This window comes from Ursus arctos, unplaced genomic scaffold, assembly GCF_023065955.2.
Source record: "Ursus arctos isolate Adak ecotype North America unplaced genomic scaffold, UrsArc2.0 scaffold_19, whole genome shotgun sequence".
Taxonomy (NCBI): domain Eukaryota; kingdom Metazoa; phylum Chordata; class Mammalia; order Carnivora; family Ursidae; genus Ursus; species Ursus arctos.
The window spans coordinates 13,538,629-13,564,611 of NW_026622863.1; the positions used below are offsets into that span (position 1 = coordinate 13,538,629).

The 25,983-nt window shown below is 51.9% G+C and overlaps 1 protein-coding gene and 1 non-coding gene across 3 annotated transcripts in view; both read left to right on the top strand.

The window, feature by feature from the left end:
- The window catches only part of GNAO1 (G protein subunit alpha o1), a 165,293-nt gene that overhangs the window by 77,552 nt on the left and 61,758 nt on the right, over positions 1-25,983 (top strand). For both annotated transcript variants that reach the window (XM_026494787.4, XM_026494788.4), the window contains exon 3: positions 7,419-7,560. In XM_026494787.4, the coding sequence (XP_026350572.1) occupies positions 7,419-7,560 (142 nt within the window). The remainder of the gene's footprint in view (positions 1-7,418; positions 7,561-25,983) is intronic.
- Positions 2,626-2,698, top strand: TRNAE-CUC (transfer RNA glutamic acid (anticodon CUC)). Its single transcript has one exon. It is a non-coding gene; the product is annotated as a tRNA-Glu (tRNA).

A 25,983-nucleotide genomic window follows, 5' to 3' on the forward strand; every position in this document is an offset into this window, starting at 1 on the left:
ATGTCAGGAAGTTCCTCTTGATTAATGACTTTAACGACTCTCCCCCTTTTTACTCTAGTCCTCTCTCCTGGCCACAATGGTCCCCCTGCTAAGCACGAAGTGTCTGTCTCCCACTGAAAAGTATGCGTTGTTCTTTCAAATAACAAACGCACACTTTTTAATGAAACAAAACAAACATGTAAAGAAAAGAGGGAAAAAGTCACTGAATGCCACCGCCCAAAAGTGATTATTGATGTTATGTTGTTAAGCATCCTCCCCCTCTCCCTCCTACTCCCTCCGCACCCCATCCTCCGTCCTCCTACCAACACCATCACACACAAACGTGGTTTTATAAAAGTGGCTGCACAGGACGCACATTATACTCTCACTGGGGTTTTCATGTTGCGGTCCTGACCAGGCGCCATGCTGTCTGATGGGTTCTGTGGAGCCCCTAACGGCTGGCGTGTGAGTCATTAATTCCCTGGCACCTCACTGTTCATTGTTGGATTCAAAACGTGTTCTGTGCATCCGGGGAGGTCCTTCCCCACCACTGCGAGGCAGGGGTGTGGCTCCAGGGCATATCCCCATGGCTGACCGCATCTCCGTCAGTGGTCACACAAGTGAGACACTCAGCACTGACCCTGACCTAGACAGTCAGCCTATGAATCCCCGGCTGTGACCAGAAACACATTTTATATCACTAAGCAGCCCCCAAATCAGGAAATTCAGCTCTTCGGCCCGCGGCTGCTCCGGTGATGTTCGTTAGGTAAATGAGCTGATTGCCTGCTCCAGTTCCGAGAACACCCCCTCTCCAGCCCCATCTTCCTTGCTGTGGCTGTGGCTTCCTCCTCCTGGCAGGCAGTGGTCCTCCCGTGACCTCCTGGCCGTCCTGCCCTGTGGCCCCGGGTTACATCTTTTCCTCAAGAAGACAGACACTCGGGACAGCCAGCCAACTGCACTTGCCCCCAACCCCCTGCCCCACTCACCAAATACAACAACAAAAGCAATAAGAATAACAGCAGGACCGATTGAGTGCTTACCATGCCCGGCACTTGTCTTTGCATAGCACGACTGGAGAGGAGAGTTGGTATTACCAGGCCCACCTCCATGGAAAGCTGAGGGAGCCAAAGCACGAAGCACTTAAAGAAATTACTCAGTCCCACAGCTCGAGTCTGGCTCCAAAAACACCGCTTTCACCTAGATCCCTAATAGGACTATGATGGAGAACAGAGAGACAGCCCCAGTGCAGGAGGAAGGCAAGCAGAGGAGGGGCATTTAGTCCAGCCTGGGGATGGCGTGAGAAATTGTGTGTTCCAGCAACTTAGGGCCCTTAAGTTCCTGAGCCTCCAGAAACTGGGAGTAAAACTGTGTGTTGGTGCATTTGTCACAATCTCAGAAGCATCCGTGATTCAAAGAGGGAGAATGGCTGCTGGGCCAGGCGATCCTCTGTGGTCCCTTCCAGCTCCCGAGCCTGTGGTTCTGTGACCATATAAGGCCAGTGTGCCCGGGAGTCTCACTACAGCGGCGTGCAGTCCCGCACTGAGAGGGGGAAGCAGACAGCAAAGCCCAAGTGCAGGACTCCTGCAAGGTCCCCAAGGCCCCAAAGACGAAGAGGCGAGGCGGGGGGGCTGGGGGTCCCTCCTTGTTTGCCTCTGCCCAGAAATCTCAGACCTGCTGGGGGGCGGGGCGGGGCTTGGATGCCACCCTCCCTCCCTCTCCGCATTTCCACTTGAGATCTCCTCCCTCAGTTGCGTTGCCAGGTTTCCCGAGTCCAGCTGGTGGCTCCTGTCCAAAGTCAAACACAGGGCTGCAGAGTCAGCCCTTGCTTGCTCCCCATGTTTCTTCTAATTTGGTAGCTTGGTGCACCCTTCAGAGTCCCAGAATTTGGGGTGGGTGCCATTGCAGCATCTAGCTTGGCTTCCCTTTGCCACCCTGGCTCTGCAAGCATAAGGAATCTGGTGGATTCCCACCCCACCCCAACACTCACACACACACACACACACACACACACACACACACACACACCCGCCTCCGTTACTGAGCAACTTGGAGAGGGGTGGGGCTCGTGCATCTGTCTACTCCTGGCTCACGTAGTGCTGTCCCACTTTCTCTGAGCACTGTCCAGAGCCCAGCCCGGTGCCAGCTACCACGGAGAAGAGGATGTGGGATGGGTGGGATGTACGGTACCTGACCTCCAGGGGCGGACAGGCTGGTGGTAAAGACGGAAAACTAATAAACGAGTCTAGCAGGAGATGATCTCTGATTATTGTGGTTCTCAAGGTGCAAAGCATGTTTTAGTCACGACTCTTATTAGTTGTAAGTGACAGAAACCCAAGCCAAATTAGCTTATGCAAAAATAAGAGGGCATTATTGGGCTCCTGTCACTCAAAAGCATAGAGATAGGATTAGCTTCAGGTATGACTGGATGCAGTGGCTCAAATGATGTCTCTGGGACTTGATTCGACTCTCAGTTTATAGGGCTATTGAAGCGTGGTGCCAGAAATGCCACTCACTGTGGCTAAGCTGTCGCATGCAGCCTCACTCCTGCTTTCCAAATCCTGGTGTTATCTCCTCCAGGGCTCAGACCTGAGCCGTCACAAGTGCCCAGACTCCCCTGGGCTGCCTCTCTAACCCCTGACCAGGGGCGCCTGGCTAGCTTAGCCGGTAGAGCTTGTGACTCTCAATCTCAGGGTCGTGAGTTCAAGCCCCACGTTGGGAATGGAGCCTACTTAAAAAATAAATAAAAATAACCCTGACCCACACTCCTTGGGCTGATATCGTAGGACATGTTCTGATACTTTGTGAGATCTCTGGGTCCTCCGGGAGCCTGGAGAGAGGGATCTAGGGCAGAAGCAGCTCTGCCTCCCAGCATCTGTCTGCCGGTCATGAGTAGGGTCTCCAGTGCCGTTCTGAAACTTACCAGCTGTGTGACGTCAGGTAAGTGGCTTAATCTCTCTGAGCTTCAGTTCTCTCGTCGTAAAGAGGTGATAATAGTTTTTATCTCCTAGGATTATTCTGAAGATTAAATGAGAGAGTACATGTAAAGCACTTAAGGCAGAGAGCAAACCCTCCGACAGCCACTGCTGTTACTGTTTTGTTTCTTTCTACCAATGAAGGAAATTCTGTTTGGGGGGTTTGACTTTAGAATGTGGGTATTACTACTCGTGGCTGCCATTTATTACATACTTACGATATGAGAGGCACTCTGCAGTTATTCCTCACAACTGTTCCTCGCAGAGTTCGAGAAACCCAAGACCTGAGGGGTTAAATCCTTTACCAATGACACCCAGCTCATCAGTGGTAGAGCTGGGGTTGCCTGCATCTGTCTGGCTCCTGAGCCCAAGGAGTCAGCCTCCCACTGCTCTACTCTGCCTCCCTGGACGACATGGGGAAATAGAAAATAAAGGGGCCTTAAGTGATACTTGTAAGGATATATGCCTCAAGTCACTGCTGGGGGGGAAAGAAGATGAGGAAGGCGGCATGAAAGCAATACTGGAAGGACAGACACTAAAACATCAGCGTTTTCCCCTGCGCGGTGGGATTACCAACAGTATCTTTTTATTTTATTTTATTTTATTATTTTATTTTATTTTATTTTATTTTATTATTTTATTTTATTTTATTTTTTTGGTGATGTTTTATATGGTCCAACTTTTCTTACTTAGTAGTAAAGCCAGTATACTTACTACATGGGAGAGGCCAATATAAAATTCTACCGTGAAACTGGAAGCCCAATTTTAAGCTAATATAAGCCTGTTTGAACAAGTAATGGAACTAATAATCATGACTAGAGCAAGTTTTCCCCTTATTGCATCATTTCTGCAAGCCTCCCCTGAAGCTTCTTTATCTTAGGCCACCCCCGGCACCAGCCTGAGACTTTCCAGGTGGTTTTCTACCCAGTCCAGCCCGAGGGCTGAGATGGGGGAGAAGAGTGCAGTGTACTGGAGGACCCGTGCGCTACTCCATTAGGCCAATTACTTAATCTCTCAGGCTCACTTCCTCTTCTGTCAAATAGGTATAATAAAAACCTACCCTCCCTGCCTTATTAGGTGCTGTAATGACTGATACTAATGGGTGTGAAAGATTATAGTTCCGTCCCTAGTGGGGGCAAATCCTGAAGGCAGCCAAGGGTCTAGAGAGTATTCCCAGGAGAGTGGTAAGGCCGCTGGTCCAGAATGAGGAATGAGAAACTCACTGCACTGGCTTCTTTGGACAGAGTATCATGGGGACTCACAGATCCCAGCTACCCCTCTCAGGTCACCCAGCAGGTCCCACCCTCGGAGGGGAGTCTCGTCATGGAGCCTGGGTAACAGCGGGCTTTTTTACGTAGCTTTGAAGTTGTCTAAAATTTACACTATATGTCTTAAATTACCATGTTCACTGTTAAGTGCTTCATGTATGTGAATTTTTCAACAGTATATTTCCATTTTATCCCTCCCATCCTTTGTGCTTTGTTGCATAAGTTTTAGTTTTACGTGTGTTACAAATATCACAATACCTTTTTTTAGCCTTTTTCCTCTCTTTGCTTCAGTGTGGATAGTTTCCATTGCTTATTATTCAAGGTCACTAATCTTCTAAGAGTTAATCCCATATGGTGAAATTTTTATCTTAGATACTGTATTTTCATCTCTTGCTGTCCCATTCTGTTCTTCTTTATGTCTTCCATTTCTCTACTCATTAGGTCCTTGTTTTCCTTTAATTTCTTGAAAATATTTTGAGTAGGTGTTTTTAAAGTCCTGCTGTTAATTCCATCATCTCTGTCACTTCTGAGTCTGCTTCTGTTGACTGATTTTTCTCCTGCTTGTGGGTCACACTTCGCTCCTTTGCATAGCCAGAAACTTGGTATTGGATGCTGAATATTAAAAATATTATATTGTTAAGTGTCTGATTTTGTCGTCCTCATCTAAAGAGTGTTGGGCTTTATTCCATCAGGCAGTGAAGGTACTTGTGAGTCAGCTTGGTGTTTTTGAATCTAATATGTGAGCTTTGTCAGGGCGGGTCTAAAGTGGATTTTACTCTAGGGCCAGTTTAACCCTACTACTATGGCATGAGCCTCCTGGAGTCTCTGCTGAGTGTCATCAGCATTCAACAAGGGCTCTCTACTCTGCCTGTCAGAACTTGCACATCTCCCAGGCTTGGGTGAGCTTTGGGAAGTGTTCAGCTTATAAGCTCCCTGATGCCCCTTGCTGAGCTCATGCGGTCCCACCCTATTCAGCCCAAGACTCAAGGAGATGCCTATTCATGCATGGGGAGCTTCCTCTCTGTCTGTAGTTTTCTCTCTGGTGCTTTGCCCCCAGAATCCCAGTTCCCTCAACCTTCTTGAACTTTGATCTTTACCTCATCAGCTCAGTAAGACTGCTGTGTTCTGCTTGGGCTCTCCCTCCGTGCATTGAGGGCTGCTAAATGCCTCCAGGTGGAAAGCCATGGCAATCACAGGACTCACCATATTTGTTTCCCTTGTCTCCAGGATCACAGTACTGTACTGTGTCTGAAATTGCTTGTTTCATATATTTTCTCCAATTTTCTAGTTATTTAAAGCGGGAGCTAGCAATTTCCTTTAAGATCCCTGCGGGGTAGCACACCAATGATCCAGACTGGGTGTATCCTCCCTCTAGAAACTTGTACAGAAATGGATTTAGGGTTAATGAAGTCCCTGAAAAGTTAGAAGGGTCATTCTGATCTGCTTCTTGGAGAAACCCAAGATAAAGACTCACCACCCAGTATCAACTCAAATTTTACAACAAGAATTGTTGGTGTTCATCAACTGGTGGTTGATAAATAAAATGCGGTTTTTCTCCTGCTTGTGGGTCACACTTTGCTCCTTTGCATAGCCAGAAACTTGGTATTGGATGGAATGGAATATAATTGGACAATAAAAAGAAATGGAGTACTGAAAAATGCTATAACATGATGAATCTTGAAAACATGGTGCTAGGTGAAAGAAGTTAGTTATGAAAGACTGGATATTGTATGATTCCACTCATATGATATGTCCAGAGTAGGCAAGTCTATAGAAATACGATATAGATTAGTGGTTGCTTACTGGGCATGGGGGGGGGGTGACTACTAATAGGTAGAGTTTCTTCCAGGGGGGCTGGGGGACAAAATGTTCTAAAATTAGACTGTAGTGATCATTATCCAAACTCATGAATGGACTAAAAAACATTGACTTGCACACTTTGAGTGGATTGTATGGTATGTGAATTATATCTCAGTAAAACTGTTTTTTAAAAAAAAGAATTGTGAGCGATTTCCTTCGGTACTGAAGGTAATGAAGGGATGGAAAGGTGCTGTGGTGGGGTGGAAGAGAAGCCTCAGCTCTTAGACTGATGTATGTACGTACTGTAAGTAGTATTCGATCCTGAACTGAAAAAATGTGACCCGTGAGGAGTTTGCATGATTTTCTTGGGGGAGGTGGTGGCTACTCTCTGATGTTAGTCTTTGGAACCCCTTCACTCCTTAATTACATCAGCCAGAAGAGAATTCTTGGCAAGTTTTGGTTTTATCACCTCTGCCCAGCCTTCTCTCCTCTCTGGAACCTCGTCAGCAGCAAGCATGTGTTTAGTGACTACTGTCTCAAGGGAGAAGGGACATTAGGGCACATCTGGCCTTTCCCCTGACCTCAGAGGAACCTGAGAACAGGAGGGCCAAGAGTGCCACGTGGCCTCTGGGAACTGTGATATCATCTTTGTGTCCTCTGTGTCATTGTTCACAGCCACCAGAATAAGGGTGACATGGTAGTCAAATCCCAGCCAAGGACAGGAGAGTAGGCACCCTCCTTCTGTAGGGTCTTCTGTGGTCAACGATGAAGATGGTCCATTTTAAAGGAGGCCTCTTCAAGCACTGTGAGTTTTCTGCAAAAGAAAAGTTGTTATTCATTTGCAGGCTTCTTGTGGGGGTCTTCTTTTTTAAAGATTTTATTTGTTTATTTGAGAGAGTGAGTGAGGAGAGGGAGAAGCAGGCTCCCCGCGGACCCCAGGATCATGATCTGAACAGAAGGCGAATGCTTAACTAACTGAGCCACCCAGGAGCTCCGCAGGCATCTTCATCAATATAATTCTAAGTGGAAATTCAGGTTAAGACCCTGAGCTTTACTTAAAAATACTAACGGCCAACATTTATTGAATGCTTACTGTGTGCCCCTCCTTTTCGAAGCACTTTCAAGTATAATCAGCACCTTGCCAACTGATATTTCTCTCACTCTATATAACGAGCGTAAAAAGGCTACATTTCTTTTTGCCACTATTCTGGTTTTTTGCTGAATTTTCAGTAATTCAGGTTGATTCTTCCTTCAGCTCAGGAATTCGGCATCAGGTTGGACCCAGCCCTCGGGCAGCCCAGCCGGGAGGTTGGCCCCAGAGGCTTCACACGCCTGGTGCTCTTGGTGCCACGTGAGGACAGTGCACTCATCCGGTGTGGTGTGTGTGCTTTTTCCCTAGGATCATCCACGAAGACGGCTTCTCTGGAGAAGATGTGAAGCAGTACAAGCCCGTTGTCTACAGCAACACCATCCAGTCCCTGGCAGCCATCGTCCGGGCCATGGACACTTTGGGCATCGAATATGGTGACAAGGAGAGAAAGGTAGGCTGCTGAGCCCACAGGCACAGTAAGCAGAGGGCCTGTCGTCTTTATAATGCTGGCTACCTTACAGAAACCAGAAGAGACTCCTGTCTGTGACAGAGAAGGCTAGTCGCCAGCCTAAGCCAGCGCACCAGTCAGCCTCGCAAATAGAGTCAAACGGGCGTAGGTGATGGGCACACCTCCAAAGCAAAGTCGCCAACGACAACAGTCACAAAATGTCGGGGTTTATTTTGCATATGACAAAGGGCTGGTGACATCCCAAATTGGGACTCCCACAGCATTGTGCAGGTACTTGCTCTTGGGCAGTTAACTTGAACAGAGGTATTTCTCAAACCAAACAAGCACTTCCAGAGCGCCATCTCCCTCCAAGGAGAGCGTTCCTTGCCTTCTTGGGAGCGGGGTGTGGCTGTTTGAATTTGACTCTCTTTCCTCCTTTACACCAGGGAATGTGTTGTCTGCCTCTCCCAGGTGAGTCTGAGGACCTAAGGGGCTCTCCTTCCTGCAGGAAGTTGATATCCTAGAACAGGGACTGTTACTCTTTTTTTTTTTCCCCTAAGTTTTTCTTTAAATTCCAGTGAGTTAACATACACTGTTAATATTCATTTCAGGTGTACAATTTAGTGATTCAACAGTTACATACAAGGGACTGTTTTTCAGTTGAGTTCCCAGGTGTCTGATAAGTGGTGAATGGAATAAGTGTATAAAAGCCACTTATTTGCAAACATTTGCATTAACTGTAAGACTGAAGCATATACAGCTATGCTTGGCAAAGCTAAATAAAACAGAGAGGAAAGGAAGGAAAAACAGCCTTAGAGAATTCTATCCAGAAGTGGCTCTTTGTCCCTGGTGGGACTGTGAATCCCAGCAACCCTTTCCTTCTGTCCTGGAGGGCAGAGAAGCGGAGCAGATGGGGAGGTCTTTGAGCTCCTGGGCCCCGCATTGGAGCCTTTAGAGAGAATTAATCTCTGATTAGTGTGTGATTCAGTTGTGCCTTGTATGCATATCCTGTCTTTGCTAAAAAAAAATCATCTCCCTCACAGAGGAAAACTATGCTTGCCTTTGGGTCTGATGAGGAATCTGTAAAAGATAGCTTTAAATGTAAAAGTCAATATTTTATGCGCAACATTCTAATTCCAAGGGGCATAGTGAGCCCAGCTCTGGCTTGGGCTCCTCCTCCACCAGGGAGTTGTTGATGGAGGGTGTGTCCGAGGGAAGCTGGAGGCCCCATCCACTGCTCCCCCAGGAGGCCCGGTCCAGCAGCTCGTTCTGCAGAGGGAGCTCTTCCCACCTCCCACCTGGGGGACCAGCTTTGGTTCCAGCCGTAGTAGCCAGGGCCTGTGGAAAGAGGGGCACCACTAGTGCTGGTCTTATTTCCATTAAGTATGAACTGATGGCTTCTAGCGGGCCAGGCACTGTGCTGGCTGCCGGGGATACAGGAATGAACACAGTGGGGGTGGCACCCCAAGAAACCAGGCATCCAGCACATACCTATTCACATCATCAGAATCGGCCAAGGTGGAAACAGAGCTCTGCTAGTTTTAATAATAACGGCCACAGTGGTAATAGGAAGGGCTGTCATTTACTGAGCCCCTCGTCACTGCCAGGCACTGAGCATTTTACGTATGTTAACTCATTTTAATTAACTCGGGCATGAAAGCCCAGAGCAGGAAATGCCTGGTGCAATCTTTAGACAAGGAAGGGCCATGGGCCTCTTGGCCAGAGAGAGAGCAAGGTGCCTGAATCTCTGTTCCCCAAATGTCAGCTACCATACAAAAGGCATATGTGTCTACAGCACGTGCCCTCCACACTTACACACACGTACATTCATACACGGCCAGTGAGATCTTCCAAGCGTACGTGTGTTCACTGCCATGCCTGCCTCCTAACCATTTGCTTCCCAGAAACTTCCTGCCCTGATTAAAACCCAGAAAAGTCATTATGACTTTGGAATTCTTTTCTCCTTCAGTTCTGAAAGCACTACTTATTCCTGTGGGACACCCCCCCCCATTTGATTATCCTGGACAGAGAGGTGATTGCTTGGGAATGGCTGGGAATACGATCTATCAAGGATTTTTCTGGGGGCCCCTGGGGCCTCTGTGACTGTTACTCTTCTGTAAGGTATCCCCCCTCAAGACAGTCGTCAGGTAGGAGGCCAGGGAAGGTACCAGCACAGAGGGAGACCAGGAACAGAGTGGAGATGCCCAGGAGAGTCCACTGGACACAGCAGCGCTGGAGCCCAGTCCTGTTACAGTGGGTGGCACCATGGCAGGTGCCTGACCCATCTCCGGGGCAGCACAGGCTCCTCAGACACAATCCTCCTGGCTGACAAAGGCCTCCAGGCCCTTGGATACCTCCTCCCCCCCTTAGGTCACCTGTGAGGAGCAGAAAAGTTGACTCAAGACTCAGGCCAAAGTGAGCCAGACAGCTGGGGAAGGCATTTTCTGGAAGCACGCTGGCATGAATTTGCTGTCTGGGAAGCTGAGTTCAGGGATCCCTATACATTAATCTGGGTGGGGGTGTAGAGGCAGCTATTTTAGACTAAAAGCTTCCCCTGGACCTGGAAGGAACATATGTGATGAAATTTGACTATGAGAAGGAGCCAGCCATGGGAGCAGAAGGGGACAAAGGTTCTAAGCAAGCACCAAAGTCCTGAGAGAGGAGTGAGGCTGGCATGTTGGAAGAGAGAAAGCCTGAACCACACCCCGGAAGAGGGGTGGGGCCCTGGCATACTGGACGCCTTCCAGTCAGGTCTGTCTATAGCCAGCCAGATGGTGCCCAGATGCCCTGACCGCAGGGCTGGGTCTCCAATCTCTTTCTCTTTCCTCTCTCAGGACCCGGGGCGGGGGGGGCCCCTGGAGGATCCACTGTTTGGATGTTGTGAAAACTGTCCCATGCAGAGCAGATCCAGATTTGTGTTTTGGCCTCGGAAGACCTCCTTTACTCTCTTGGCTTCTCCACCTCTGCCCTCCTCCCCCAACTGATCACGAAATATCTAGAGGAAGACAGCCCCACATCCAGAGCCTACTTGGGCCTGCCAGCTTTGCAGTCTCCATACAAAGAAGCATCTAGAAGCTTCCTTGCGGTACCCCATTAGAACAGGTGTCCCTGACTTCTCTTGGTAGCTGGCTTATCATGCACCCTGGCCCCCCAGTGGAGGGAAGAGTGACTGGTTTCTCCTTCAGCCTTTCTGTGCGTGAGCCCAAGCCTGAAGAAGCCACTACATGGGGCAAGCAGCAGAGATCCCCTTACAACCATCTGGGGCTTCCACACACCATGCCCCAGTCACATCAGACCACAGACACCACAAAGACACTCTCCCCAAAGACACCACACACTCCCATGCCTCCAGGCCTTGGCTCAGGCCATACCCTCTGCCTCCAATGCCCTTCTCCCCTTCTCTTCCTCCTGGGATTCCTCCTGTTGAGTGCAGCTTAACTCCCTTCTCTTCCATGAAGGTTTTCTCTTCTGTCCCCTTGACAGTGAAACTCAGCTCAAAGCTTTGTCTCCGTTGAGCGCTTACTCATGCACTGCTGTGAAGATTGGTTATGTTACTCTTCCCTTAGAGCAGTGACCCTTGTGCTCTAGGATGATCAAAACCCATTTGAGCAGCTAATGAAAGCAGTGAGCCTTCTCTCTAGAACAGTGCACACAGGCACACATCTGGGAAATTTTGATACAATTTCAGGGGGCTCTGGCACTTGTAAAGCCTGGAATAAGACTCCTTCATGATTTCAGGTCCTTCTGCACAAGGCCTATGTCATTCATCTCTTGGTCCCCTCCTTACCCAAACAACCTGCACAGGGCTCAGAATATAGTAGGCCTTCAAAAAAAATCCCTTAAGCGGAATGACATGTCTAACTTCCTTTGCTGTCCGAGAAAAAAGGAAAAGTACTATAATTCATCACTAAATGAGCAGATGTTGCTTGAGTACCTACTATGGGTAGACTTTATGCTAAGCCCTGTGTAAAGATCCAGAGGTATGGGACACAGAGCCTTTAAGGAGCTGATCTTGTTAATAACTATATGGGGGGGGGGGGGAAGAGAGAGTGGGAAACGAACCATAAGGGACTCTTAAGGATAGAGAACAAACTGAGGGTTGATGGAGGGGAGGGAGGTGGGGGGTGGGCTAAATGGGTGACAGGCATTAAGGAGGGCACTCGTTGGGATGAGCACTGGGTGTCGTATGTAAGTGATAAATCACTGAATTTTACTCCTGAAACCAATATTACACTGTATGTTAACCAACTAGAATTTGGAAAAAAAGGAGTTGATTTCCTTGGGAAAACAGTGCTCATAAGCTGAATGTGCTCAGCCGTCACGGGCAGTCAGGGAGAGCCTCTTAGAGGAAGTGAGGCTGGCACTGACCTTGAAGCAGGGGTGTGGCTTGGCAGGGGCAGGTGTGGGTCAGGAAAAGGACTTGAAGCAGGAAGAACAGGAGTAAAGGCAGTGGGTTGGTAGCGACCAAAACAGATCTCACGGACAGAGTCCAGTGGCCGGAACAGAGGGTTAGGATACGGCAGGTGTGGGGAGTTAGAAGATGCAGTGAGGCCCAGATGGGGTGGGCCTTGGAAGGTGCACCAAGGAGGCTGGGTTTTATCCTGGTGGCAGCAGGCAGCCATTGTTAGATTTTTGAGCTGGGGATGGATGGAGTGAAAGTGAGTTTTTTAGGAGACTCTCGTGTAGCGGTGGGTGGGGAACTGTTGGGAGGAGGACTGCAGGTAGGGATGCAGGCAGGGGAGCTACAGTGAATGGCATGCATGCAGAGCGCGGTTCTCCACGGGGGTTGGAAAACAAGGGCCACAAAGGGATGTATGGTGATGAGAGGAAGATGAGGACCTGGGATTGGTGGGTTGCTGGGGCAGAAGGGCGAGGATCAGGAGACTGGCTGACTGAGAGCAAGTAAAACCTCGGGCAGGCAGCCAGCAAGCAGGAGGTGGGGCTGGACTGCGCCGAGTGTGCCGAACCTAGCGGGCTGCCGGGTGGGAGCGATCAGCAAACAGATGGATCAGAGAACCGAGGCTTTAGGAATTAGAGGTGATAATAATAGTGACTTCCAGTCTGTATGTTTCAGGGCCCGGTTTGAACAACTGGCATTAATTACTTAATCCTAACCACCACTTGTGTAGTGGGCGCTATGGTTATTCCTTACAGTAAGTGAAAAAAATGAGGCCGGGAGGCTCAGTGACTTGCCCAAGGTCGTGTAAATGTATACGTATGTGATCTAGATAGGACCCCTAACGGAGCTGTCATCCATGTGCTTTAGGTCCAGAGCAGAGTTTAAATAGGCACAGCACAATCAGGCACAACAGATCTTTAAAAGAATCTCATTTTCTATCCCAAGTCTCTAAAAATATGAAAAGGGACCCAAAGGACAACTCCCACTGCTTTTCTCATATATCTTTTTCCGTCGTCTTCCTCTTGTCTGCCCCACCCCTACTGTCTTGTGCTGCTGTCTCCCCCCAAATTCTGCACACACCCCCTCTCTACCTCCAGCCTGAAAGGCTTTCCCTCCCTTGGCCTCTTTCTCCTTCTCTCTCCCCCACCTTTTCTCTCCCTCCTTCTTCCTCTCCTCTCTGCCTGCAAGAGGTTCCCTCTCTTCCTCTCCTCTCTCCCTTTCCCCATCTGTTCCTCTCCCTCCATCTCTCCTCCCCCCACCTCCTTTCTCCCACCCTCTCCTCCTCCCTCCTCTTCCTCTCTCCCCCTTCTTCCCTCTGCTCTCTCCCTCCTCGCGCTACCCCCCCTCCGGCTCATTATCATGTAAATTGTCTTAACCTTTGGAGCTGTGTCTCTCCCCCTCCCGCTTCCTCTGTTCTCTGCCCAGGGCCTGCATCTGCATCACAAAAGCAGAGAAACTTGTCTGGCAGGACTGGCCTGAACTCAGACACTAGAAGAAAGAAAGGCTGGGGGAAACTGGACAATTACAGGATTAGAAGGTTCAGTTAGACCAACAGGGGGATGGAGAAACAACCCCGTGTTAATAAATTTTATCACACACGTACGTATAAACACACATAACATTTATGTGCGTGTCTGTGTATACTTACGTACATAACATGCGTTGTAAACTAGCGGGGCAGTAGGAAGAAGAAATGCCTTGAACTTGTAGGAGGATTTATTCAGTTGAAAATACTCTCGTTTTCATTTGTTCATCTGTACAGGTGCTTATTTCTCTCATTAAATTATAAACTTTTCGAAGACAGAATATAGGTCTTCAGTCACAATGCCTGACATAAGAAGTATTGGATACCGTGTTCCTGTCCCAGCTGTACCACCGCTCTATGGCCCTGCGTACATTATTGAACCCCCTCAATGCTCAGTGTTTGTGACTTTAAAATGGGCATAATCCTAATACCTTCTTCATTCACCTGCTATAAGATTAAATGAGATAATGCATGTGAAGTGCTTAGGATAGTGCCTGACACATAGAAAGTTCTCAGCTCATTTTAACTCTTGTTCTTTTTGTTGTTTTTCTTTAAAATTATTGATAAGATCTTGATGGATTATCCTCACAGGGTCTTAGTGAGGAGTGGGTACAGTTTTATCTGCACTTTGCCTGTTAGGAACAGAGGCACAGGGTCACTGACCTAAACAGGACCGAAGATTGGTGCTGGTTGGCTTGGCTGCCTGGTGCTCCTCTGTCCCACCAAGGGGCTTCATTAGAACTGCCCGCGCCCCACCCACCCCCGGCCCCCCAGAGATAGTGGCACGTCCTTGGAGAGGCAGAATCACATTTCACACTTGGTTTCCAGAATGTCATTGGATCTCCTCTGGTAAAAGAAATCTTGACATTTAAGTTACACAGTGGAGCTCAGAACCCTATCTTTTTTTTTAATCAGGGAAATATTGTGGTATCATCTCCACAGCGCGTTCACCCTGTAGTTTGCATGAATTCTGAAACAAGGATGCTGTCTGGCCTGTGTCTGCCTGAGTCCCCTGGGGCCTGGAGGAACCTCGGTGGTGGCAGTCAGATAGGATGGGGGTGGGGGAGGCGATGGATGAAGGCCTCAGCGCACCTGTGCCCAAACCTGAGGCCAGGAAGAGGCTTCTGCCAGGCAGCAGCGTGGACGCCGGCCACGCACCACACACAAGAGCTCTCCAGCTACACCTGCCCAGGCCCGGTTCTGCTCTGACCCTCTGCCTGGCCAGATGGGTAGAGTTGAAAACTCCTCCATTCAAGACCATCTAATTCTACTGCTCCGTTTTGCAGATGGGGCGAAATAGGCTCCTTCTGGCCCAGACAGGAAAGGGACTTACTCAAGGGATGATGTGGCAGCCCCAGGACTAGAACGTCAGGGTTCTGGAATCACGGTTCACTTATCTTTGCATCTGACCAGTCTGCCTCAAATCACCCAGCCAACGTGGGGCCTCATTTTCTTTCGTTCGGTTGGTCAGTTAGTCATTTCACAAATACTTACCGAGCACTCACTTCCTGGCAGACCACGCATAGGACAGCGGGGTTGGATACAAAGATGAAGAGGTAGGGTCTCCCAAGCTTGGGCAGAGATCGTGTTCCTAGGATTAGAAGGCAGACTTCGTGATTCCTAAGGTCTCAAGCGGCTCTGACATTCCAGCTCTGTGGGACTCGATGCGGCCAGGTCAGCCCCCTCCCTGTGGTCCAAAGCCAGATGAGGCCCCCGGTTCCAGCTCTGGGACTGGCGCCCATTATCTAAGCTCTGCCATAAGGAGCCCCAGATCCGGCCGCTGAAACCTGGGCCCAGGGTTGCGGCACCAGCCTCGTCCGCCTGCACGTTTCCCACATCACTGTGTTCAGTGCAGAGCGGGAGTCAGTGGGTGGATGAGTTCGTGAGTGACTCCGCTCATGCAACAGGTGTGTGCCCCCTCGGGCCGAGGACTGGGCTCGGTGCTAGGGGTCCTCCTATGAACAGGACAGACCCAGGGCTTGCCCTGAGCAGACACATCCATGGAGGAGGGACAGAAAGATACAGAACACACTTCTTTTCGTACCTTCTCGACCTGCTCAGTGCAGAGAGCAAAGGTGGCTGGAGCAGCCTCCTTTGTTCCCCGTGTATTCGTCCGTGCAGGTGTGTGTCCTTGCCCCCAAGGGCCACAGGCAAGGAGGGCAGACACTTCAGTGGATAGTGCTTTTTATTTTCGTGGAAGTGCAGCAATAGGAGCCCTGAGGCGGGTGATGATGACGGAAGTAGTAATAGTGTCCTACCTCAGTGGCCGTCTGAGTGACAGGAGTCAAGAAGCACGAGCTGCTAGAGCAGGGCTTGGCACACAGTAGGTGCGCAGGAGAGGTGAAATAGTATTCGGATCATGTGCCTGGAAGCAAAGTGGCAGCTACTCTAGTTTTAAAAGGTGGCTTAGGCACGGAAGATGAAGGTGAGGACGGAGGCGGGCCTTCTGGGCGGAGGGTGATGGGAGCTGAGAACACATAGGGGAACACTGCTTTGGCTCAGGGTCTGTCCTGTTGTCGGCTGCCCAGCCTAGAGGAACGGTAGCGAAGCCAGAGCAGGCGTGAACACACCGCTTCGTGCATGATTGGCATTCGATGAAGAGATGCTGCTGAGGGGAAGATGAGGGTTCTCAGCTGAGCGCTGGTTTGCTAAGGGCTTTGTCGAAAACCTTTTCCTGAATGTTGGTAAAATGCTAAGCCATCCCCTGCCTTAGTAAGTCTAGTGTTGAGAACACACCACAGGTCTGGCTTGTTGACAGAGGGTCACCCTGGGCCCTGGGATCCTCTCTGTGGACCTGGGGGGCTGTGGTCCAGGCCCAGAGATGAAGGACATTCTTCTAGGAGGCTGGGCTCAGGATGCTTTTCCAGGGCCTCCTGAAGAAATTGCTTTGGGGACAGAGTTTTTGGAAAACAGTTTACCTCGAAGAAAGCCCATATTCTTCCTGCCCTGAGGCCCTTGACCCAGAGACAGCAGGCCAAGTCTGAACACAATGCCTGAGCCTGTTCTTTGAGAAGCAGGGGGCAGCCTGCCATCACAGTTAGCGAGGCATCTGCCGTTCTGGATTTCAGGTAGTTGCGTTCTGAACTATGAAGGGTAAGTGCTCGAGCCAGTCACCCCACGTTTCACTATGTAAGTTAGCATGTTTTTGACTGCGAGGAAAACACACCCACCCACAGTGTCCTAAACCATAGGGACCGCCGTGGTCTCGTTGGACAGGGAGGCCTGAGCGTCGGCGCTCCCAGGGCTCAGCAGCAGGGCCCCGGTCGGCACTCGTGGGCTTTCTAGGTGCTCTTGGTTCCAAGATGGCAGGAAACACACCTGCGCACAAGGAGTCCAGAGGCAGGTGGACAAAGCAGAGCAGCCCAGCTTCTTACTCCGCATTGGCCTAACCATAAGGGAGCCGAAGAAAGCAGAACCGTGGCCTTTTTTGCCTTTCTAGTGGGGCACACAGGCAGAGAGCAGCTCGGGGATAGCATGGGGTACCGCCCGCCACCCTCCCCACAGGCGGCTGTGCAAGGCAGGCAGGCCCGTGAAAGTGGCGTGCCGAGGTGATGGGAAGCCGTGTACAAAGCTGGGGGCTTACTTGTGTGAGGGCCCTCATCCCCTCCGTGGGGGCTCTGCTCTCTGCTCTCACCACCTCTCACAGACCCTCCTCCTAATATCATTACACTGGGAACTAGGTGTCAACACAGGAATTTGCAGGGTGGTAGGGACACAAACATCCATCTGCAGCACCCACAGAGGCTCAGAAAGTCGATGTTGTCCCCAGGGGCACCAGAAACGAGAAAGCCGGTGGCAGGTGAATCCTGGCAGCCTAAAGCTGGTGGCAGAAGTCCAGGGGAAGAATGTCCATCCAGAGGATCCGGGGCAGGGCTCCCTGGGCCCAGCACAGTAGTCAGGCACCCTTGGTCCCACCCTTCCCCAGCACCCCAACTTCCGTGGCTCATCAGGTGTCGCCAAGGCCACAGCCAGCCCCGGCCCCCATCTGGCCCCGTGTCCCTTCCATGGCATGTCAAGTAGAGGGGTGTTAAGGCCGGGCCACTGTGTTCTTTGTACGTTCACATGTTCATTGCCTGTAGAAAGGGGCATGGGATTTTTAAAAGAAAGAAAAGGACAAGGAAGCGTAAATGGGAGCGCCCACAGGAACAAAACCCAGTGGCAGTCAGTGAACACCAGACAATGATGCCTTGCCCTCTGTCTCTCTCCGTGTCTCTCTCACCCTGGCTTACTCCCCCGTCCCGGCAAGCCCCTAATTACTCTGCTCTGACGGTGGGAGAATGTTACAACTATGCAAATAAAGATTCCGGAGCGTCAGGATTGACGTGGGTCCCCACTAACGGCCCTTCCGTGGGTGTCCAGGAGGCCCCTACGTTACAGCCCTTCCCGTGTCTGCCTGGCCGCTCCCGCCTTTGCAGAGCCATCCTTGTGGGTACATCCTTCGGGCTCAGCGTAGTTGTTTTAAGGGGGAAAGCGAGCTACCAAGGAGACCTCCCAGCCGTAGAAGATGGCAGAGAACACATAAGAGAGGCCTGCCTGGCCAATACCATTTTTGTGGGGTTCCTGGCATATTGAAAATAAAGAATTCCCAAGTCACGGTCACAGAAGTGTGGTATAGTTTAAACGTCTATGCTTACCAGTTAACACTTGGATCCGCTTGCAAACTCAATGCGGTACAGCCACGCTACCTAAAATCAGCTACGGGACTTCTATATGAATTCCCAGGGCAGTGCCGGCCGCGTGGCCCTCTGGTGGATCCGACGGAAAGCTCTGTGGTGAGCATTGTCACCTTTTACTACAGAGGTCTCCCCTCGCTATGTCTGTTACCTCACTTTGAGCCCTTTGTGAATGTGCGGTCCCTTCCTCATGACCCAATACACCGCACAGGAGCCTGTTTGCTAAAATCCGGCTCATTGGTGGGTGTCAGGGACTGAGAAGGAGGTTAGGTTTGTTGAGGCAGCAGCACCGTGTGGCAGAGACTATGATCGTAGGCCAGGTGGGGATGGCCAAGGTGATATCTGGGTCTCTGCCCAGCTCACAGGCCCCACTCGTTTGGAGGCATGGAGGTGGGGGGCAGGAGGTGCGAACGTAGTACCACTCATGTGGGGGTGGCTTCCCTGCAAAAACCGGAACCCGTCTGCGCCTTGAACAGCCACGTACACATTCACACTGTGCTTGACTCAGTTTCCTCCTCCTTTGTATTACTTGCAAGGCAACCTGCAGTGGTCTGGTGTCACTACCAAAGACCCTTCTCCAGACGAGTTAGGACTCTTTTGGTCATGAGTATGGAAGGCACCATCAAACTAGCTTATGAAAAAAAAGTCGCCTGGCCCCAGGATTAAGAAGTCTAGAGGTACAGCTGCAGGTGAGGCTTGATTCAGCAGCTCCCATGACATCCCTGGCTTCCCCTCAGTGTTCCGCTCTGTCCCACTGTGTAGCCTTGGGCTCCACAAAATCGCTTGCACGTTGCCTCTCACTGGCTACAGCAGTTAAGTACCTCTTCATACCACACTGACCTGTAAGCGTGCATCCTGGGACATACGGAGACGGGGTGCACCTTGCCAGCTCTTCCCTGAACAGCTCCCCGAGTCCTGGGGGTCCCTCTCTCTCCGTGGCCCTGGTTGGATCCCATGCCCATCCCCTCACCGCTCACTGTGACCAGCGTTCACCAGGGGCTAGAGCCGGGCTTTGGAGTCAGAGAGGCATGACCTTGAACCCTGGCCCTGCCTTTCACTGCATGGGACTTCAGGCTGGTCACCCGCTCAGGGCGCCTTAGATTCCTCATCTGAAAAGTGAGGGTAATAGCACTACCTGCTTACAAGGTCGCTCTGGTTAAAAGAGTAATGCAGATTAGGAGCTAAGCAATGTGCCTGGTAAGCGCTCAGTAGACCACTATTGTTTTCATCTTGCTCTTACCCCACTTCACCGCCTATCTGATGAAGAGCCAGGACCAGAAGCCTGGACATGGCAGGTGTTTCAACACTGGGGTGAAGAGTTAGTGCCAGGTCAAAGAGGTGGCCTCACCGTACCCGCCCGGCTGGAAGAGCAGCCCCGCAGCTCCTGCCCTCTTGCTGGCTTTGCAGGAGTGGAGCTGACGAGCACAGTTCCTGAACCAGAGCCCGGCAAGGCCTGAGAGAAGCCAAAAGAGGGAGAGACAAGGAGAGAAGATGCAGGGCCACAGAGAGGGAGGAGAGGCAGGTGGTTCTAGGTGGCATTTGCCTAGAAAGCACATGAGGTAGTTCTTCATGAGTAGAAGGTTACCCATTGAGTGCCCTGAGTCTGGGGGTTTCTAGCACCATGCCTGGCAGCTGCTTATACATTTGTGTTAGGGCGGTCCATGGCCCTATGAGCGCCATTCCCACAGGCCCTGCAGGTGTAGATGTCTGCTCCCTCTCGGACGTGCCCACGTCTGTCTCTCATTCACTCGTCCATTCATTTGAGAAACGTGTGTTCCAGCCATGTCTGCGCTGGCAATGTGCCGAGCCCTGGGTGAGCAGAAACAGGCAGGGGTGCTGCTGTCTGGGAAAAGATGGACACCCCTTAGAAACTCTAGAGAGCTGAGAGCATCCTGGCTGCAGGTCCGGCCTGGCCTGTGCTAGAGGATGAGGTGTCTGACAAAGAGGAGCAGGGACTGGCACGAGTGAGGCAAACAAGAGCGGGAGAGAAGAGGCAGGACATTGCAGCCAGGTGGAGCAGCATGTGCAAAGGCCCTGAGGGGAGGAGTCCTGGCCAAGTCTTGAAGAAGGCCAGTGTGGCTGGTGCCCAAAGGTTTTGGGGGCAGAGGGGTAAGAGATGAGGCTGAAGAAGGAGCCAGGGGGCCAGCCAGACGAGAGGAGCTTCTCAGCCATGGGAGGACTTCAGCTTTGTTCGTAGCTCAGAAGGAAGCCACTGAAGGTTTTTCCCTGTGGCTGCTGGATGGAGAATGGCCAAGTAGCAGCAAGAATGGCAACAGGGAGAGGAGCAGAGAGGCTCCTGTGGGCATCCAGGGGGAGAGGGACATAGTGTGTCCCAAGAAGGGACTGGGCCTCACTCTGGGTCTGCCCACCATCCACCTGACTTGAGACCCTGTGCCATATTACCACACTGGACCACGGACTGCTCCAGGCACACCTCCTCGGAGCCTGCCAGAGCCTACAGGTGTCTATTGGGTGAGTGGATGGAGTTCCCCTCCATCCCTGCAGCAGATGGCACCCTGGGCCCCGAGCACAATGACAGCCCTGGCCTTCTTGCTGTGAGATCCAGGAACCTGCTCCAGGCTCTGTGCATCTGGAGAGCTGCGGCCTCCCCACCCCAGCCCCTGACTTCAGTCCCTTCTGGATGTTCTGGCCTCAACTCCCTCAAACCCCTAGCCTTGGCCTCAGTTTCCTCATCAGTAAGCTAGCGATAATTCCATAATTATGATAACAAATAACCATGGACAGGGAGTTCTTGCACTGAAATGGACTCCTGCAAACCCAGCGTGAGCATGTAACTTCCACTGACGCCCACAGGCCCTTCTGGCTCAGACAGTGTGCTCACGTCACCCAGCACAGTGCTGGCAGGCCGCATTCCCTCCTTCCTCTCTCCCGAGGCAGCCCAGGAGCGGCTGACGGCTTCTTGAGCTCGGACAGAGAGCATTCGCACACCCAGACTGCCCTCCCCCGGTATCTCTGGTCCAAGGTCCCCAGGGCGCAGTCCTGAAATAGCTCACTGCCAAATTAGGTCCAGCGTTTCCAGCTCTGTGGGCGCCTCCCCTCCTTTCCCAGCCCTCTATCTTCCTTCCTTTCTCCTTCCTGCCACACTTCCCTGCATGGTGCCCAGACCAGCTGGTTCCCACATGACAATCGGCCAAAGAAAGGAAGGAGCGCTCTGGGCCTGGGGGGTCCTGCTGGGGGCTCCACCACCGTTTGTAGGCTCTGCACCTGGGGGCCCGAGTGGCGGAATACTTTGACTCCCGGATCTTGCCCTCCCCAGGACCGGGCCTGGGGTTCCACCCTGCAGCAAGAAGCCTAAGTGGGAGTCCCTGACTCTTGTGTCCTCCCGTGGAGAATGACCTGCGCCTCCTGGACGTGAAGCTCTGGGTGTGCAGGCAAAGAACACAGGCTTCGGAGTCAGACAGGGACAGGGTCAAAACTGGACCGTCCTTCTTCAGCTCCGTGGCGTCAGGCAGGTTCCTCGTGTACCCTAAACCTCAGCTTTCTCATCTGTAGAAAGGAAATGATACCAGTGTCTTTCAAGGGTGCCTGAGTGGCTGAGGTGGTGGAGCGTGTGACTCTTGATCTGGGGGTTGTGAGTTTGAGCCCCTGCTTGGGTGTAGAGATTACTTAAAAATAAAATCTTAAAAAAAAAAACCAAACAAACAAAAACACAGCGTATTTCAGTCAGGACATAGGCTTACCTGCTCTAACCAAGACCCCAAAATAACAGTGACATCGGTAAGAGAAAGGCATTTCTCTCTTGCCTCAGCTGCCCAGATGTGACCCAGGATCAGGCCCTTCTGCCCACAACTGAGAGGCTCTGTCACCTTCAAGGTCACTGCTTCCATTTCAGGTCGGAGAGGCTGCTCCAGCTACCCCTTCTAGCCAGCAGCAGGGGGAGGAAAGGAGAGGGGTTGGATTGTTGAAGGCCTTGAGTGTCGGGCCAAGGCGGAGAGCTTCTCCATGGCGTGGGCCCAGAGGTTCGAGCTGAGGAAGAGCCGAGGTGCATCCCACCAGCACCGCATGGAGGGCAGGACGGTGCACGTCCTCAGATCCACTTTTATCCACAGCCCAGCGGTTCTCCCCTGGCCCTGGGCGTCAGGGTCTCAGAGCCCCATCTGCCAGCCGCCCTGGGGCCAGCCTCCCTCCACAGCACCTGTCTCTGCCTGGCCCCGCGCCTCCGCCCCCCCTCGGGGAAGCATCTCGGACCGTGTGGCTCTTCCTGCCGCTTCCCTTCCCTGGGCCCCCGCGTCCCTTGTGGATTGTAATCACAGCTTTCCTAGTGAGCACTTGCCGTGAACGTACGATTTTGTGCTGGAAGCCTTGTTGACAGTCTGCTAGCCTAGGACTCCTCAGGCATCAGTCCCGTGATGCGATCACGCAAAACACGCTTGTCTTGTCGAGTAAGTTCGGGAACCCGGACTGCATCTCCTCTCAGGGAAGCACAGTGCGCGTCACAGTGTCAGAGACAAGCCGAGCCCTCCAGAAAGGAAGCTTGTTGCTGAGTGTCTCATCCCAAATTTCCCACTGCTTTTTTTTCTTTTTTTGAGTCATCCGATGAAGTTATGTAAGCTTTCCCTGCGACCTGCGTTCTCACTGAAGTCCTTCCTTTTACAGAAGGGGAGACGGAGGCACGGTGGGAGGAGAGGCACGAGGTCACATCACAGGTCACAGCAGCACTGTTTTCCAGACCGAGGGTTTTCTTTTGCACGCCTCTCACCTGTCCCCACAGGAAGCAAGAGCCACACTCCCACTTTCCAGTAACTGTTCCAGATCTTCCTTCCCGGCTCCAGAGTCCCCGTCCCACGCCCCCCTTCAGATCTGGTCTCCCCCAACACTAGGAGGGCAGGGCCACTGCCCTCTGCTGCTGTTGCTTCTGTGGGTGAGACACTGACCCCTGTGGCTAAGAGTAAAGCAGTGAACACTGGACCGGGGGTCTTGTTCTTTCATCCCTGAATTAGAGTGGGTCCAAGGTTATCCCTCTAAGACTTCCTCCCTCACCTGCACTCTGCTTGGGCCCAGAAGCGCAGAGAAGGGCAGCCCCAGACACCTCTGTAACCTGGTAACACTCCCCTGTGCCCACACCGTTCTAGGCACCGACTCCATGTGAACGCATTTGGTCCTCAGCTTGTCGCTTTGAGGGCGTCCTGTTTCTTGGTGGGACCCTGACTGATGCATAGATTCCATTACTGTCTTCATTCTGTGGATGGGAAAACTGAAGTTCAGAGTGAGGAAGTAACCGTGAAGCCCGGGATCACGCTGCTGTGGAGCAGGTGCAAGCTCGGGCAGTCTGGACCGAAGCGTGTGCCTTTAACTAGTCTCATGGGGATGTAGGCTCACCTTCTCCATCTGGGCTTCCCCACCAGGAAGATCACTGGGAGCCATGGTCTGGGACCAGGCACTGAGCTGTGTACACAGAGATAACCAGTGAATCCTGGAAAATCGGGAAGGGCCAGCCTCAGCTAGCCATCGACTCTGACGCCATGCCATGGTCACCTAGCCTGCTGGCGGATGAGGCCTACGTGCTGACCAGGCAACTCTTCTGCCCCCTTCACGGGTTCCTGGGCCTTGCCAGCCACAGGGGTGAGTAGGTGGAAAGACTACTCCAGAGTCACCATCCAAAGCATGCCAGGAAGCAAGCCCAGAACACATCCTTGGGATCCAAGTCCTAGAAGTTTTCAAGCTGGGCAGGGAGAGGAGAATCAGGCCTTGCCTCTGCAAGGAAAAGTGGGGGAGGTGGGAAAATGCAGCCCAGTCCTAATCCCACCAGCCACCTAGCTCCATAGGAAGAACAGCTGCTGTGGGGCTAGTCTTCCTCACCGGGACCCTGACGTCCGAAGGGGCGGGAGTCCAGTCTGCCTGGGATCCCCAGGAGCTCAGCAGGGAGGGCCTGGTGTCTTAATCACCTGAGGGCCCATCTCAAGCCAGAGGCATACCAGGCCTCAGCTCATGGCAGAAAAGCCCAGTTCCTGGCCCAGCCCCGCTCCCAGCTGGCTGTGTGACCTCAGGCAGGCCCCTTATCCTACAGGGCCCTACAGAAGAACCAGATGGCCTCTAAGATCTCCCTTCCACCTCCTCCCCCATGTGAGTTCTATAAATTCTAAACAGTTCTATAAATTCTCCTGGCAGAGCTTAATTGCTAAGGTTAGGTGATTGCCAGCACAAGCCTCTTCCCTTGTATCCCAAAGAGAAGGAACCGCAGAGTTTCAAAAGCAGGACATGTGTGAAAGTTGAAGACTGACTTCTCTCCAGGTGGGAGTTGCAGTTAGCGACAGGCAGAGGCAGTCCCGCTCTGGCAGGGGCTCTCCACAAGCACCCAGGGCCTGCAGTTTGGGGGGGGGGGGGGGCCAGGGCGGGGCTGTAAGGATGGGCAAAGTCCCAGCCTCATGGGAGCGCCAGTGTGGACTGGTGCGTGTAAGGCACCGAGCCATGGGGATGAAGCCGCTAAGCCAGGCAGAAAAACAGTGTCAAGTGTTACCACTGCTGCGTCTGTGTCAAGGGCAGCCGTGTTGCGTGGTGGCAGGGGCCGATGAATGGCCGGGTGAAGCTGTCAGTTTCAGTCTGGTCAATCTGGAAGGCTCCCTGGGTGGTGGGGAGAGGGAAGGTGGATTTCAGGAGTGACTGGGTTGACGAGAAGGAGGTGGCAGAGCATACGACGCAGACTCAGGGTGGGGTGTGAGGTCAGGGACGCCTCTGGGCATTGTCACAAATGGTTTGCACACATGTCATTGACGGACCCACACCCCCAACCCAGAGCACATGGGCAGATGTCCCATGGTGCCGTCGGGACACATGGAGCTCAGGCAGCGCTCCTGCTCACACCCCTCAAGCCCCCGAGAGTCTCCTCGCCAGCAGTCAGCCTCTCCTGCCCCCCAGAGTCACAGCCAGGGGGAGCTTTTACAAATGCATGGCCAGTCCTCTGCTTGACAGCCTTCCATGGCCCTCAAAATAGAGCCCTGCCGGGCTCGGGGCTGTGCTCCTGCCACAGGGCCTGCTTCTCATGCCTTAAATGCTGCAACTTTGTTGGCCCCAGAACCTCTGCAGATGTTCTCCCCCATACCTGTTCCCCCCCACCCATCCCGCCACCACCCTCTAGACTTGGGCTCTACTGTCACCTCTGGGAAACCTTGCCTGGACCCCCCCAGCCCAAGGTAGGCCTTTTGTCCTGATGCTCTCAGAGCTCACTTCATGGCCTTGTCACATTTGTAACTGTATGTGTGTAGAATATTTGATCCCCTGCTAGACCCATATATATCCAGTCTACAAACTCTTATTAAGAGGACTTAGCCTCTCTGATCACTACCCTGATTTGGCTCCTGGTGATAAACCTACCTGGCATATATGTAGCCTTTACCAATTACACAGCTCCATGGTGAGCCCCCTCTAAGGGCGGGAACCCTGTGTTTCCCAGCTCCAAGCTCCGGGCTTGGCACAAAAGTAAATCCCTGCCAGTTCTGACATCTTTTCCCTAATGACTAAGGATGTTGAGTATCTGTCATATCTTTTTGGCCATTTGTATATGTTCTTTGGAGAAATTGTCTCTTAAAACCTTGGCCCATTTTTCAGTTAGATTATCTTATTGTTGAGTTGTAAGAGTTCTTTATGTATTCTCGATACTAGTCCCTTTTCAGATAATATGATTTGCCCATATTTTCTTCCATTCCATGGCTTGTCTTTCCTCTTCCTTGATGGTGTCCTTTAGATGTCCCACCCACTTCTGCCCCTGCCCTCTCACTTGGGCCTCCCTCTCCTTTCTGGGCCTGTTCCTCTTTCTTGCCTCTTCTCCTCTGGGGACTTGCACTTTTCTGGGGTTAGAGGAACTGGTCTTT